General features: G+C 45.3%; 1 protein-coding gene across 1 annotated transcript in view; it reads left to right on the forward strand.

Moving 5' to 3' along the window:
- LOC119431672 (uncharacterized) overlaps positions 1-16,916 on the forward strand; it is a 42,951-nt gene that overhangs the window by 13,138 nt on the left and 12,897 nt on the right. Inside the window, exons 3-5 of the mRNA XM_037699150.2 lie at positions 114-444; positions 12,294-12,429; positions 13,468-13,635. Coding sequence (XP_037555078.1) covers positions 114-444; positions 12,294-12,429; positions 13,468-13,635 — 635 coding nt within the window. The remainder of the gene's footprint in view (positions 1-113; positions 445-12,293; positions 12,430-13,467; positions 13,636-16,916) is intronic.

The following is a 16,916-nucleotide window of genomic DNA, read 5'->3' on the forward strand; positions in this document are numbered from 1 at the left end:
TGGCGCAACCTACCAGCCCGCCCTCATTTACTCCTTCAGAAACCCTGTAATCCGCAAACAGTAAGCAATTTGCGGACAAAGTAAAGCTCTATGTTATCATTTTTACTTTGTAGCCAGTCGCGGTCGAGGCAAGGGTCGTGGTCGTAAGGGTGCTAAAGGCGACGACCCGGACGATGACGATGGTGATGATGGTGGCAACGGCGGAGTTGCCGACAACGGATACCAGCGTGGCTGCACTTGGGAGCCTGATCAGAAGCCCTGCTGGATTATAGCCGAGCTGGATCCGTGGAATCGCACGCTCGCCAAGGGTTTCTTCGAACTGCACGAGCACAAGTGGGGGGAGCTCACGCTCCAGGGTTACGCCTGGCCAGACACCAGTCCACCAACACTCCCGGAGGTGCTTCGGGTTTCGCTACTGGTGCACTTGCTCCTGCGACAGCACAGGTTAGTAAGGTCACCCTTGTGTTTGTATGCGAATAAGCGATGCGGGAATGTTGTCGCTTTACAGTTGTGGTGGTGCTCTTTTTGATGTAGCACCAGGAAAACGTTGAACCTACCGGAGATTGCTATAGTTTACATGAAGATGAGTGCATATGTTAAGGTGGTTCTCAACACACAGGTCAAATAATGCACTGTAGCACTCGTTTTGAGGTGGAACGTTCGAGCCATTGCTGCATCATACTCCGAGTTCAAAAAAAAAACTGAAGGTTTCGTCGTTCCACAATGTGCACACGGACATATCAAAATATGCACAGACAACGCAGGAAAATTGTGTACAGCCAGAAACACGGGCGAACATATTTTAGCCATGTTTAGCCTGGCGCTGCAAGCATGTTGAGAAAAACTCATTTTCTTGTGCTGCACCGTGTCTGCGTATTCTCACCAACTGCATAGCATGGTGTAACAAGACGGGAAACAAATTGAACACCAAGCGAAAATTGTCATTAGACGATTTACCTTTAGTAGTCCTGCTTCAATTTGTTTCGCGTCCTATATTACACCATGGTAAGGGTAGGAGTGTTCCTTTAACGAGTAACTACGCATTCCATTTCGTAACTCATGATTATGCTGCATATTACATACACTAAAATGGTGCGTTCATTTCTCTACATTCAAACGTGTTTCATTGTGATATTCTCGACATCGAGCGAGGCAGCTTGGAGAGACACAGGTCAATGTGGACCGGTTGCGTGAAGTTTTTATCACGCCGCAATGCGACAGGACGCCCCGCAAACACCGTTCTGGCAATAATCGAAACTTTATAGAAACTTTATTGTAATGAAAGATATTAAGGAGGGGTGGTCGGAGCCTCTCAGTCCAGGGCCCCACTGGCCTCTGAGCCTGCCTGACCTGGCTAATTAAGAACTTTTGTCTTGCCAGGTCGGAGCGGGCGAGCTGTGCATCCCACTGCTCCATTGTGTCACTGGTATTTGGTCTATGAGGGTGCTTAGCGCACTCCCAAGTTGTATGAATTAGGGTAGGTATGCCAGCGCACCAAGGACAGTTGGCCCTATAACGAGTGGGATACATGGAGTTTAGCAATTTGAAATGGGGGAATACCCCAGTCTGTATTTTACGCCAATCGGCGGCCTCTTCCCCGCTAAGTTGTGGGTCAGGCGGCGGCTATTTTATGCGGGCTCCGCGCTGATGAGCAAGCATGTCTTTGGCATTTAAATTGGTAGGATTTTGTGAGGCATAGTGCGAATGGTTGGGGTTCGAAGAGGACGCCGTCGCTCGGTTAGTAAACCCTCGAGCTAACGCGTTAGCCTTTTCGTTCCCCTGTACCCCCGCGTGGCCCGGGCACCAGAGTAGGCGATGATGGTGGTTGAAGGATTTGGGGATTATCGCGAGGCTAGCCGCAGTCACGTGCCCCTTAAGAAACATGCGACACGTCTCCTGCGATTCCGTGACAACGACCGAGTCCCGTTCTGGCAAACTCTCCAAAATATAACCAAGGTATATGTACGCGTGGTAGCGAACCTTCATTAGATGCCTATACGTCCTGCAATGGCGGCTCGATGATGACGATTGAATGACTTCCCCTTTAAGACGGGGGCGGTGACAGTCACCTAGCCTGCTTGATTTAATCAGGTATACTATACATGTGCTTTATCTAGCATTTTTGTATACCTCTTATTATTCTTTTTCTTCAAAAATTTACCTTGTACCACTACCTATGATTTTAAGAGATCGCGTCGTAAACATCTTTTCCCTGCTTTTTTTTCACCAGTACTCTAATCGTCTCTTGCTTATCTCTACGGCTGATCTGTTGTTTCATTCCACTTTGAAGCCAAGCGCTTCTGGGAGTTGCGCGTTACCTACGGTTCTCGCTGGGTGGATCTCGTCGCATTCCATTAGGATGTGCTGGGCGGTCTCTGGATCTCTGCTGCAGCATACACATGCCTCATCTCGTTGCGAATACTTGCTCCGGTATGTTGTGGTCCTTAGGCAACCGGCTCGAGCTTCAAATAACAAGGCACTGCCCTTTGTGTTATCGTACAGATTATCACTTCTAATTTCTTTCTTCTCATTCTTGTAAATCTCCATGGTCCTTTTTGTTTCCATTCTTTCCATCCAATTCACTGTCTCCATTTCTATCACTTTCTTTCTGATGACTCCTGGTTGTTTAGTTTGAATTATCCTGTACTTGGTTACCAACTTTCTTGACCTCTTCCTCCATTCTGTGGCCATGCTTTTTCAGATACAGGTACTTGTGCACTTTAGCCACCCATTTATTTCCATCCATGTTCCTGGGTCTTTTTTCAAAACTTCTTGCTCTGTGCTTCTCTGACATCAAGAGGCCCAACCCATGTCACCTTACACTGCCTCATTTTTGGTTTTACCGTGGGCTCCCAACGCCAACAGGCCTACCGATCTTTGGTTAACTTCCAATCCCGACAAGATATCCGATTTTAAGCATAGAAATGGCATTTGCGAATGTTAGCGCTGGCACCATTACTCCTTTCCAGATTCCACGTACCACCTCATACTTATTGTGGCCCCACAGTGCTGTGTTTCATTATTGCTGCATTCCGCTTCCCCTTTATTTTCAGATTATCTTGGTGGTTGCTTGAGTAATTCTTTCCTTCGTTTATGTGTACGCCGAGGTACTTATATTGCTTCACTACAGCTATTACTTGTTGTTGAATTGACACCACGAAGTTACTCGTCTCTTCATTAAAGGTCATAATTCCTGATTTCTCTGTGCTAAACTTAAAGCCTAGACTTGTCACTGCATTGCCACAGATATTCGCAAGTATCTGTAAATCTTTTTTACTGTCCGCTAGCAGCACAATGTCGTCTGGGTACATCAGTCCAGGGACCTTCTCTTGCACTATTTGTCCGTTATTTATTTATTTAAATTACCTTACAGGCCTCTAGAGGCATTGTGCAAGGGGGGATTACAATCAAAAATAACTTCTACAATAATTAGAATAGACATGAGAATACATGTACAAAAAATATCGGGTAAGATATGCGATAATATACAGTAATATAGCGTTACAATATGTACAAATTGTGTACAAATGTACAATATGTACAAATGAAATTAGAGCAAGCAAGACACTATTAGACTATGAGAACAGTATTTAACGCTTAATTGCACATTAATAACGGGAAAGGCGTAGAAAAAAATAAGTTAAGTTATGTGGAGTTTGAAAAAAGGCGTTGTAAGAAGCCGGAAGTTTACCTGCTTCCTCAAAAACTATGGCGTTAGTAAGGTCGTTCCAAATACGAATGGCTTATAGAAGAGATGAGTAATTAAATGAATGTCTTTCCGTAGATGCGCATGCAATTGGGCCGATTGTACAGCCGTTGTGACCTGTAATGAGGAGTTTAAAGATGCAGAACTGATGGTGCTGTGTTATGGACGTATTTATGAAATGATAGCAGGGCTATATGCCGACGACCATGCAAAAGCTGTAGTGAGAGGTCGAGCTTAATTTGCGTAATGCCTTTACTGCAGTCATAACAACGTTAGATAAAACGCGCGGCCCTATTCTGAATAGATTCCGAGTTATTCAATCAAATACTTTTGATGGGGAGACCAGACGGATGCAGCGTATTTAAGCTGACGTTGAACAAATGTTAGGTAAGCTAGTTTACGAATATTTTTAGAATTATGTAGCTTGCGGCGTATGCACCCTAATGATCTCGAAGAATTTGTGCATATGCATGCAATGTGCGTTGACCATGAAAGAGTCGAAGTTCGGTTAACACCAAGATATTTATATTGAGTATCATGCAGAATAGTGGTGTTATCTATGTGATAAGAAAACGTAGAGTTGGTATGCTTGCGGCTTAAATAAATGATTTTGCACTTAGAAACGTTAAGCTTCATTAGCCAAGTGTTACACAGAAAAGAAATAAGTTCAAGATCTTTTTGGAGGGTTGCGTTATCATCGTCACTGCTAATAAAACGATAAAGAATGCAGTCGTCCACAAAAATGCGCACGTGTGAGGAAATGTTATTCGGTAAGTCATTAATGTATATGAGAAATAGTAATGGTCCAAGAACGCTGCCTTGTGGTACACCTGAAGTAACGTGTGGAAGAGGAAAAATTATTAACCGCTGTGAATCGCTGACGATTAGACAGAAAACTGTGAATCCATGTTACTGTAAGAGAATCTAATTTAATAGCAGAGATTAATTTAATAATTTAATAATTTCAAAATTCAACGGCAATGTGCTACATACAAGGTGAAACGCTTTCGAAAAATCTAGAAAAGCAGTCGGTTTGTACATCCTCTTCCATGTTAGTATGTAAATCAGTTGTTTATACGAATAATTGCATCTCACATATTTCTACGAAATCCGTGTCGATTAGTAAATAATTTTTTTGGCTTCCAGTTGGCTGTAGACATTTGAAGCAATGACATGTTCTAACATTTTGCAGCATATAGATGTTCATCATATTGGAAGGTAGTTTGTAGGCGCGTATTTATCCTACATTACGCATGTAGGATAAATCGAACCCTAATTCGCTGTTTTCCAGTCGTCCTTCTATACCTTTAACGTAAAGCGTGAACAACAATGGTGACAGAGGACATCCTTGCTTCAATCCTCGGTGAATTCCCACCATCTCATTACCTTTTCGACCTTCCCAAACAACTTGTACTTGGTTGTCTCTATATGTCTCCCTCAGCAGCTCCACGAAATCGTCTATGCCTTGGTGCTGCAGAATATCTCATAATTCCCTGTCTACGTTGTCATAGGCCCCTTTAATATCTAGAAATGTCTTTTCTGCTCTATTGAAATCTCTATGCACTGAGTTAGTACAAACATATCGTCTAAGCGTTTGCATGGCCGGAACCTTTTCTGCAGTTCCCCCTAGTACATCATTTTTGTCCACCCACTTCGACAGTTCTAATTATATGGTTTGCATTGCCATTCTATATCACCGACGTTACTGTAACTAGCCGGTATGAGCTCTTCTTATACGTATCTCATTTGCCTTTCTAGAAGAGGTTCATGTTACTTTTACGTCATCCAACAGGAACTTTCTTAGTTCTAATCACTTTCTCTATGACATTAGTCAGCTGTGGCTTGCTCTTTAGACCGAGGTTATTGTTTCGCTGTATTGGGCTTGGATGGATGGATGCTATGAGTGACCCCTTTGAAACGGGGTGGGGGATTGCGCCGCCAAGCACTTGTTATTGTTTTCCCTAATATCCTACCAATATATTTGACAAAACACCCAGATAAAAAGAATTCTCAGAATCATACTTTTTCAACTGTTACTGGGCATGGTTATCGTATGCCTCGGTTCTTTGTGACCTCCCTACTTTTCTGGTACCAAAGCTCCAACCGCCTTTGACTAATCTCTATAGCGGACATGTTTACTTCTCCCTGCTATCCCTGAACCCAAGCGCTACTAGAAGGCCAGAGGAGCCAAAAATGGTAGCTGGGTAGACATATTAACGTTCCAATAAAGCATGTTCCATCGTTTCCCTAGCTTTACCGCGGCAAGCACGTGTCTTCGCTCTTGGAGTACCTCACTTTATAGCTACGCTTTCGGAGACACCCTGATCTGGCTTCGAAAATGAAAGAGCTTCCCTTTGAGTTATCATAAATTGTTTCCTTCTTGATTTCGTTTTTTCCTTTGAGGTAGTTAGTCATAGCAGGTTTCTTTTCCGTGGCCGACACCCATGCAATTGCCTCAGCCTCTTCCACTTTGTGGAGGCACGGTAGAGCCATCTACATTTCGCGGGGTCAACTTCTCGGTGAAAAAAAGTAAACGCTCGCAGTTCGAGGCGTGTAGTGCCAAGTCGTCTACTGTGCAAGCTCGCATCACATCGCATACAAAGAGCAAACATTACAGATGAAGCGTAAGTGAGAGCATTCGCCACATCACGTTACAATCACTTACGAGCACATTCATTTGTATTTATTGCCCTCATCTATACCAGCAAGCATTTCACTGGTGACTCTTGCGAGTTTTGCATGAATTCCGAGCAATGGGTTCCCTCACTTTGAACCAAGGGCCACATGCATGTGTTCGCATTACCAACACACATTTTTATTTTCATGTTAGAATAAAAATTATCATTACATTGAAGTAATTCACAAACCACATTTTTACCTTCACTAACACAGCACGCGTGCCACCTGTAGTTTTTCTCTGGTACTGAAGACGTAGCTAACACATTTAGTGAAAAAAGCAGCTAAAATAAGTGACTGATCAAATATGAGGTTAGTGCTATACCGAGTATTTCAGCGAACATCTTGAAAAATTTTTAAAGGTTGCCTATGGCAGCGATCACAATTTTAGTTGATGAGCTGGTCTACTCTAAGAGGCGGACATTACTTACACACAAAAAAATATATAAACAACGAATTAACAAAAACTCGGTCATTAATTTTGCAACTTTCGAACGTGTTGTCTAAAATAGAGCCAGAGTCCATGTCTCCACAAGAATTGCATTACAAAGAATCAAATCGGGTAAATTTCGATATGTCGTCTGCCGCATCAAACGCTTTTCATGGACGTCCCCTTATTTCGTGGCAGAACACGTCGACAGAGCTGCTGTCAAGTGGGCTTGCGGAGTAGCTCACTCAAGACCAAATGGTAAGGTTGGTGAGCGCTCGGCGAACCAGCCTTTCGCGATTTAAACGATAGCCTCCATATATACAGGGTGTCCCGACTATCATGCACCGATATTTAAGAATATGCAAATGGCACGTAGCTGGACCGAACCAAGGAAATGTTTGCCGTTGCTTGGAGATACTCAGATATTTTTTTTCATTCCACCTAATTACATATTCAGCTCATGAAATATAATATACGACGTGTCAATGAGAAAATTGTAGTGCAACATGAAAAACTCCTGATACTGCTTTCTGTTGCTCAATGCATGATGCATAATATTCTTCCGGGCGTGAAACAGGACTGCGAATACACGCAAAGTGCCTCGAGCGGTTAGTCGCGAGACAATTTTGCTGGTACAGTCAAACCTCGATATAAAAATTTTTCGTTTCAAGCACAACTTTGTTATATCGAGGTTTGACGGTGTTCGTGGGCTTCTTTCAACGCTCGGAAACAGGCTTATGTAGTCCGTATTGAGCAGCAGAAAGCTGCATCGGGAGTTTGTCATGTGCCTCTAAACATTTCTCATTGAGGCTTTTCATCTAATTATAATATTTGAGAAGTTTAATAATCAAGGCTAATTATGTAATTAGGCAGAATGCAAAAATGCGAGTATCTACAAGCGACGGCATACATTACCTAGGTTCCGTCCAGCCACGGGGCAGGCCGCTGTAAAACACCGTTAGGAAGCGTATTACATATAATTCTTCAAACCCGTTTATTGTTGGAGGTGAAAGAAAAGTAACGTTCCTTGAACCATGCCGCCAGGAGGCAGGCAACACTGTCAATGGAGACACCCTCCTCCTGTAGAAAGGTTCCCAGGTGGTATTTCTTACCTGCCTTCTTCCATACCAGAGCCGAGGAAAGAACCGACGCCCCAAGCCCGACTTACCTTTATTTCTTGTAGCGTTGCGCCGTCTGCATTTGATTAGTTATGGTGGGGTATTATACACGCACTGCGAAGCATTTGCGGGTGTGACCTCTGGCTTACTCTGAAGCTGAGGGCTCGTGTTCTTCGAAAGGCAAGGCACCCAGCATTTGGTATGAAGTCATCTGTTTTCAGCGCGCGCAGCGTCATAGTACTTTGCTGACATGATCGTCAGCACCTCATGCATAAGCTAGGCTTGTTCCTTTAAAAGAATCAAATCCTGTGAGGGTCCCTTGCACGTTGCGGTTGATTTTTTTTTTCAGCGCACCGCGTGTGGCGCCTAATCTCGCAGGTCATTCACCGGAAAGCCGCATTCTCTAAGCGATGTCATTCCTGGCAAGAGGTAATGTTCTGTTTCAGTTCGGTTACCAAAAAAGATTATTTGTTTTTTAGAGCTTTTCTGGACATTTCCACACGTATATCAAACCAAACTGCATTAAGATAGTCTTGTTTACGTGACCCGGGTTTATTTTGGGGTCGGTCTATATAAAGGTAGAATATGGTTATGTCACTTTAGTATGTCTCGTTTGTTTTGTGAAATCAGCGTATCGGCATTATTGCTGCACAATGCCTAAACTCTTATGGCATTCTGCAAACACCAGTACACTTACGGACAAGTTGAAGCAGCATTAGGGCTGCCCTCTCTCATGTCGTATATCGTTTAGATGAAGGGTCAGGCGACGATAGGCTTAAAGGCATGACAGCGGCGAAACATTATAACCGAATCTCACTGCTGTACATCGCAAATGCGGCATAAATATTCGAGTATAAGCGTGAAACAGGTTTTTGACGTTATTTTCCTAAAATTTAGCGTTCATGTTTGGTTCGCTAATGCTCGCACTGAAACTCGTCGCGTAACTGCACGTACCACTTCAGCCAAATTAAGGAATTTTAATATACGCGTACTAATAGAATAGCACCTTATTTGTGATTTTACGTGGGTAGAACCCTCGAACGAGGGACGCATATTGCAATACCAATACTTCAAGGATCCGAGCTGGCACCGCGGTCCCTGTGCGTAACACACCCCTCTCACCACTTCTAGTGTTTGCCTTACTGAGTAAGAATACGGAGGCAAATCAGCAGTACTTAGAAATGGGGTATAATTGTCATCCACCCAAATGTAACCCGAAGCTAGAAAGGAAACACGAACAGGCTTCTATGACTCTCCCTCCACCTTGTGGTATTCCGCAGAACTGATTCGTGAATTTCTGTCCTTGTGCTCCAAGTTATCCATTAATTCGCCCTCGCGATGCGACGTGCAAGCCTCCTGGTACCTCAAGTGGTAGACCGACTACCCCGGTCAGGCATTGGTTCCGAGTTCAAATTCCTAACCAGAAAGAAATTTTTCTCAACTGCGAAGCGGTCTTTCTGAGAAGCCCGTAGGGGTTTCTTTTGTAGCTTCGTCCTGCATTCGGGTTGGTGACAATTTCAAGATTTCATCATTCTTGATCCACCTTGCGGGATTGCTCCGAACTCATTTGCCAGAATTTTAGCTGCCGCTTAAAAGTAATGCAACTTGCAGAATACCAGGTATCCGCAGGAGTAGGACAGTAACATTCCTGGTTGAGGCAACTTGTGACGTCATTTAGCCAGCAAGCATAGAGTTACACTGCATGCACTGCACACACTGCAGTGTGCATACACAAGCGTACAGTGCAATGCCGCATCATAGCGTACTAACTGATCGTGTAACGCGATGGAAGCGAGATAAAGTTAGCGTGGTTATTTTATTTACTTGAGGAACATTCAAGCGACTTGAGGTACAGGTTGACCATTTAAACTAATAAATGCGCAGCAGAAAAGAGGACGCACAATTAGCGATCGTGCGTTTGCCTCCTCTTCTATCATGATTAATTTTTGTTTGCGCTGTACTTGAAGATATTAATGCGACGCCAAAATCCTTCAAATGAATTGTAGTTCGACAAAAGGTCACTAGATGCGATTACCAGATGGGTTGTGGCGTCCACAGCATCAGTAATCTGTAAACGGCAAGCCTACGGACAAACTATTTCTTAGGTGAAAAGTGAGTTTTCCGTGTCCAGGCTCCTTGCATCGCAGTGCGTGAGGACCCGCCGCTGTTCAACGGTGGCCCTCTTGGCTCCCTGGCGTCTTCCTTCACCGACGATTTTCGGTCAAAACCAAATTCTCATAGAGATATGCTAAGCATACCTCTTCCGTTTTAGGGGCGATGCATTCTTTGGCTCATCCCAGGCACTTTGCTTTTAGAGACGTTCCTGTCTCCGCTCATTTCATAAAAAAAAGGAAAGTGTCGCTAGTCGTGGTGGCTTAGTACAGCGGCGCTGCGCTCCTATGTACAGCGTCGCGGGACCACATGCTTGGTACGGCGTTCGCATTTAGATCTGGTAGAATTACAAAACCGGCCACGCATTGGGTCCATATTGCTAGACACCCAAGTGGCGTAAATATTGCGGAGGTCCAAACTATGACGTACCGCATTATTAGATCTTCATTTTGGCACTTAAAACTTCAGAATCGCATCGATTCTGGTGTGCGAGGTGAGCACAGCAGCCCGATCGTCTGAACGTTAGGCCAGCATAGCACTTTTTTTTATATAAGAGAAACCACCATAGCAGTCATGCTTCTGTCGTACCAACGTCAACGAGGTCTTTTAAGCAACTGGCGCGTGCGTCGCATCGAGTTCGATCAAGGACACGTGAGCAAGCTCTAGTTTCCATTTGGACATACACCCCTTACCCCTCCACGTTCCTCTAGTCACGAGCGCCAGTGCGCCAGTTTCTCCGATTCTTGCCTCATGGCAGTAAAGCCTTGATACGCTGTGGTATCACCTTCGGGATCTCCGAAATTTTCGAGTCATTTCTTCGTAGCAGGTACTTTTACGAAGATGCTGCGCGGAATTAGGTCGTGGTGATAAGAACTTGAATTGGTCCTGAGAAACTGTGGCGAGGGGGAGCCGAAGGAAGAGCTTCCTCAGGTCAAGTCGGTGGCTCCGCCCACGATGGCACTGGACTGCCTGGAGCTGGATGTGGTGGTTGTCGCTTCTGAGGAACTGTATAGTTTTCTATGGATGGGCACAGCCAGAGCATGTGATCAAAAGAGCATGAATCGTCTCCGCATTTGGGGCATGTCTGCGGGAAGTCTGGGTCTATCCTTCTAAGGAACCGCGGAGTGGGGTACGTGCGGGTTTGTAGCATTCTGAGCGTGCTAGCTTGTGGTTTGCTTAGTTTTGGGTGAGGAAGAGATAACCACCTTTCCAAGCGGTAGTGTGAGACGATTTCGTGAAAGGTGCACAGTGGGTCTCTCTGAATGCAAGCCCCGTTGAGAGGATGGCGGTTGACAGCTGCGCGGGTCGGGAAATTCGCGCGCCAGCTGGTGAGCCTGTTCGTTTGTTTGCAGCCATGCGATTGGACCGAGTCCTCCAGGTGGGCCGGGAACCATGAAATGTGCAAATATGCTTCCGTGCCGATTTGACCGAAATTAGTGAGCGTGTTTATAGCAATCGTACTCGCGCCGCCGGAAAGGACCTAACGGCTGTACGGGAGTTCGAGAAGACGAAGAGGGAAGAATATGCGCTGTGTACGGCCAGGGCGATAGCCGCCTCCTGCGCCTCGTGATCAGAATTGGTGCGCACAGAGGCCGCATTAACCAGATTGCCTTTCGCGCCCACTACCGATAGGGCGAACACGTCTCCGCTGTCGTATTCGGTAGCTTTAGACTTTGCGTGCGGAATGTTAGTGGACGCAAAACAACTGACGGTTCTTAAAAAAACCACAAAGGAGTACAAAGCAAGGCAAAACCATGCGTGGCGGTTTTCGTAGGGTAACGTACCTTTGGGCACCCAAACCCTGTTTGCGCAAGCAAAGTTCGAAACTCCATAATATACCACCTTCGTGACCGAGCCAGGTCGTACCGGGACAGGTTTATTCTCAGAAATAAAATGTAAACTATCGTGTGCTGTCGACGTCATATTGTCGTAGTCGTCTTACTTTCGTAGTCGCATGTCTCATCGTCAAACAGCCAGCCAAACAGCCAGCTACCCACAAGATGCTTCGAATAACATTTATTCTCACAGGGTGTGGAATCTGCATACCTTCTTAGGATTAAGCCGAAAACGCTCAACCCTTTTGTATCAGTTTTGCACGGAATCTACGGCGATGGGTGAACCGTCCGAGGCAAGTCTTTTTGGCAAGTTTCAATTTGCTTTCGATGCGTCTTGCTAAACTAACCGAAGTCGAGTGCATTCGGGACTAAAGATTTCAAGGGAATTCAGTATCGTGCGTGACTGTCTTCCACAGATGCGTCCTGCGTGTCGTGTTGGACATGGTTATCAACAAACTCGAACCCATGATTTTCTGGCACGCCATTAAGAGCTGCGCCGGGGGCCTCAAGTTCTTCCAGTTTTACTCCGACGACGCCCACTTATTCGGCCAGGTGAGTGTGACACGTACATGGCAGAAGGAACAAGCGTTTTGTGACATGGTCGCGTTAACTGTCGGGTATTGCTGACAGCTCTCTAAGTGTGGCAGTTTCCATCGACGGGAGGAGAGACTGCACGCGTACGCTCACAGAGCACATGCCTCCGAGTGTTTAGTGATAGGCTACAAGACCACATTGATCCTGCTGTTTATCCGCTGGCAACGCAGACAGGAAAAAAATTCGTCGGCCCTTCCCCTCCGTGAGGATGGTTAATCAGCGAAACTGAAACGTGCGGCCCCGGTGTTTATCCCTTGGTTAATCCCGAGGGTTCATCAAAGTATTTCTGAATTATGAGGTTACACACACGTTCCCCTGCGACGGAGAGAATGTCACTGACGGTATGCACGCAGTTCACCGGTGTCACTTGCGTTCGATGTCTCGAGCTTGCTCGGCAGCTTGATTATCAGCATTCGTCCGCCATTGCCGCTTGCGATTCTTCGAAATTAAATTGCTTCAAAAAATAAATCTGTCCGTTACCTAATGGCTCATACTCCCGTAAACATGGTCTCCTCATTGCGACTACAGAAGTGAGATTCTATGCTGGAATGACGAGCGGCAACACAGCCAGCTACGAAATATGACGACGACGCTCGAGCCAATCCTGATAATTATCTGTACACAGGCGATTTCGCCTATACATATAAAGCATCACTTTAAAACTAACTGCTCCTGCGTGAGCGCTTCGAAGCATCACATGGGCTTCTAAACAGCAGGGGCTATTAAGAGTGTATTGGCTTCTTCAAGAATATGGTGCTCTGACACTACTAGCATTCTTCGCGCGTTTTAAATACACTTCTTCGTGTATTTAAGCGCAGATAGGAGCTAAAGCTTTGTCAATATTGGCTACGGATTGACGTTTTCGTGCGGTCAAATTCGCTCTAACTTGGTTCTCGTCTGTTCATTTTTGTCGCAGCAGCGGAAGCGCCATCAGTGCACCAAATTTCGTCTTTTTTTTCACTCAATCCCGTCCCCTACCTCAATCAATTCTTCCAGGTGCCTCAAGCGGATGCTGTCATGTGGGCTCACTCAGTTGCTACCCTGGCAAGTGTTCGCATTATCCACCTAGCGCGCGTGTTCTTCGACAGAGAAATAGCGCTGGTGCTCGGACGCTACGTGGAAGACTCCACTGCCCTTATCGATCTAACCTTGAATGGAGTCACAGTAAGCATTTCGCTTTTTTTTCGATATCTTCCCTTCCTCTAATTGTCGATGCATATTTGCTTTTGCATTGTTACTCACTGGTGTGCTGCATTCTTTGATTGTGTCACGTCTGACAAACTCGTATGGTCTGCGCATGGCACATTAGCATAGCGTATGGTCAAATAGCATATGAGAAAACGCACACGCCTCGTGTTAGTGACCAAGTATAGTTAATTACAGCACACCTTTATTGAGAACTCAAATTTTTAATTTGTCAGTGACCCCAAAGCGTTTTAGTTTTCGTCTGTGCACCATGAAGCCATGTTTATTGCGAGCTGGAAAACTTGGCAAAAGACATGATGCCGACTACTTGTCGTGTTGCGCTCAGTTTAACAGGTGTGGTTAATCTGTAGGTTAAATTGAAAGATGGATTTCTGCGTAATGACACAGTTCAGGTGCAATGGTAATAAACAAACTCGAACCTATGATTTACTGGTTTTTCCCAGTTCAACTTTCGAAGCTAGCATTATATACTCCTTAGGCATGCTAAATTACGAATATACCACTCCATGAGGAAAATTTATGTGCCTTGAGACTTTGTAGCTGCAGAATGGTTTGTGAAAACGATGGGAGGCATCGGGAATGTAAATCGGTTAGACGGCATTCTATGGTTGGCAAGATAAGTATACGAAAGCGAGGATAGACTTATGACGTCGGGGGTAAAAATAACTGAAAGTAAATGACACCGAATTACACCCTCGTCAGTGTGTCTAGCTACCGCATGCTCTCGAAATTAACTAATTGAACCTATCTGTAGGAAAACAAGCCATCTTGCATAAGCCTGGGCGTGGAGAAGTTGCGGACATTGATATAGATTGAGACATCATATCGAATACCCAATCGCAAATCGTCCTCTTGGCAACAATGTTCTTCACAAGGCGACTGGAGTACTGCACTCGGCTTTTGTCATCCTCATTTTTCTGTGGTCCTTCGTTGCCTAATCATCACCACATAAGGATTCGCCGACAATTCACCTTCCTACGACCTATAGGGAAATGTTCATGCGCAAAGTAGAGGGTAATGTCCCAGAACAGTACCAATAAACATTGTTCAGACGCCTTTTTTGTGCTGTGGATTTCAGTAGGCTGATCTACAAGGTGAAACTTACAGGACAGGAAAAAGCCGAAATATCGCTACGACCAAGGAATTGTTTTAAAGGCGCGCAGGGCACAACTGAATACCGCTTAGGGTAGCCGAATCTGGGAGCTGAGGCCGCCGGCCAAAATAGAGCTTCTCTGCGTGGACCTTTTCAGCAACATACCCGTGGGCGTCGCCATATTTGGTCAGTTGGTAGCGCTCGCCATTGGACGTCTTATGATCGACCAGAGCTCACTGTTTTACAATGGCTATGGCGGTCCGCAGACACGACTGCGACAGCCGCTACTTCGGCCTCCAAGGTGAGCGGTAACTGCGCAACACAAAGCTTTGGTTAAAGCTTATTGTAAGCTTACCGGCTGTAGGGGACGAATAGCCGCATCGCATAACCGCAAACATCAGTATAGCCTGGTGTTTGCTTTGATCCCTTACATTTGGCGTCTTTACTGCGGTAGTTTTGTAACGCTGTTACGGCCGTGTGCTTGTGGTCATTAACTATATATACCTGTATGTAAAGCTGCAGCGGAAAACGATTAGCAGGTGTGACCGATCAGATAAGTTGCGGCACGCGACGATGTCGTTCCCTAGCACGCCGAAAGCGAGAGTGACAGGCGAGAAACAAATAATGTGGCACTTCAGATACCGGTGTGCACGGGAACACGAGCGCTGCGTGCAGCAATTACTCTGCTCCGGTCACCTTCAACTTGAGCAGCTGCCGCGGAAAAAAGATTAGCACAAGTTCAGAGCTAGGTGAGTGCGTGCGCGCGCGGAAAAATCTGTTTGCGACCTGCTCCGACCAGAGGTTCGTTCCAACCACGTCTTGTCAGCCGCGCTGGTCCGAAAACTTAGGAATTGTTTTCTAATTAGCTGCGGCGCCTAATAAAAAGTATTTGCGCTTGCGTGGGCTAAACCCTTCCAAGTGGCCGAGCCAAATCTCGCCTGCGGTTTGATTCCCGATGCCGACAAATCTCGGTCCAAGGCTGTTATATCCCGTCTCACTGCGCTGCTATGGTAAGTGAGGTTGCTCGAGTTAGTCAGTCGTGCTTGAGTGGGGAGGACGTAGAGCTCACTTGCAAGCCTATCGAATTTCACGATTTCTTTATATTTTGTGCCATAACCGTGGCGGTAACGCTGTGTTGCTGCAGGTTGTGTTAGCCTTGATATCACAGCCGGCAATCGATCGCCAATCATTGCACACAATCGGCTATTCAGCACTGGCGGTTCACCTTGTGCAAGCCTTCCGGGGGGTATTGCGTGGAGAACAGTACTAAACGCGGCTACTCCTTGTGCATCTGAGGCTGACGGAGCTCGCACATCTTAAATAGTACCGAGCGATCCCCGTTCTCTCCGCACAACGCTGCTCGAGCGGCCGGGGGCGGCTGATGCCTGCTTTCTTCCGATTCCTATGGCGTTCAATGGCAGTGGGCCCGTGGCATCTAAATAGTGAGCGATGTGCATATTGCTTGCTGTAAAATGCTTATATCATGTGTATTTACGGTTATGCACTCCGAAGGTGCCAGAGCTTCTGGCAATGGTATTCCTAATATCACAGTATTAACAATTTTGCCAATACTAGCAGGTATAATTATTTTGAGGTTCAGCGTCGTGAATACTGTGGGTGCCGTCTCTCAAAATTCAATGATGTTTCAGTGGTCGGCACGTACATTTTTTTTTGAAGCTTATTTTTTTTTTCATTTCAGAAGGCCAACAAAGTGAAATTCGACATCTTGCGTTGCCTCGCTATACAGATCGTTCGACGCATTGTCTAATAGAAATAGTGACTTGATTGTTAAACAAGTTACATTACATAAGAAATAACATTGTGCACTGATTCTCGGTGCAGCTTTCATACATTTGGTTTTCGATGTATTGGTGCTGGTATTAACCACACCTGTGAAATCCCTGTACAGAGAAAATACTACTGCCATAAAATGCGACTGTTTAAACAGCAAAAGTATCCAATCGAATTAGCGGTAATCTTCGGATGTACAATCAAACATAAGGTAATTTCGATATCTACAAAACGTTTCATAGAGTATGGCAACAAAAGGCTTTATTTAGTAAAGCTTTTGCCATCCGAAAGGCAAATCAAATGAGACCGTTTTAAATCGTATACATAGGCGTACATAACACTAACTAGTACACCA

The sequence above is a fragment of the Dermacentor silvarum genome, chromosome 10 (assembly GCF_013339745.2).
Source record: "Dermacentor silvarum isolate Dsil-2018 chromosome 10, BIME_Dsil_1.4, whole genome shotgun sequence".
NCBI lineage: Eukaryota > Metazoa > Arthropoda > Arachnida > Ixodida > Ixodidae > Dermacentor > Dermacentor silvarum.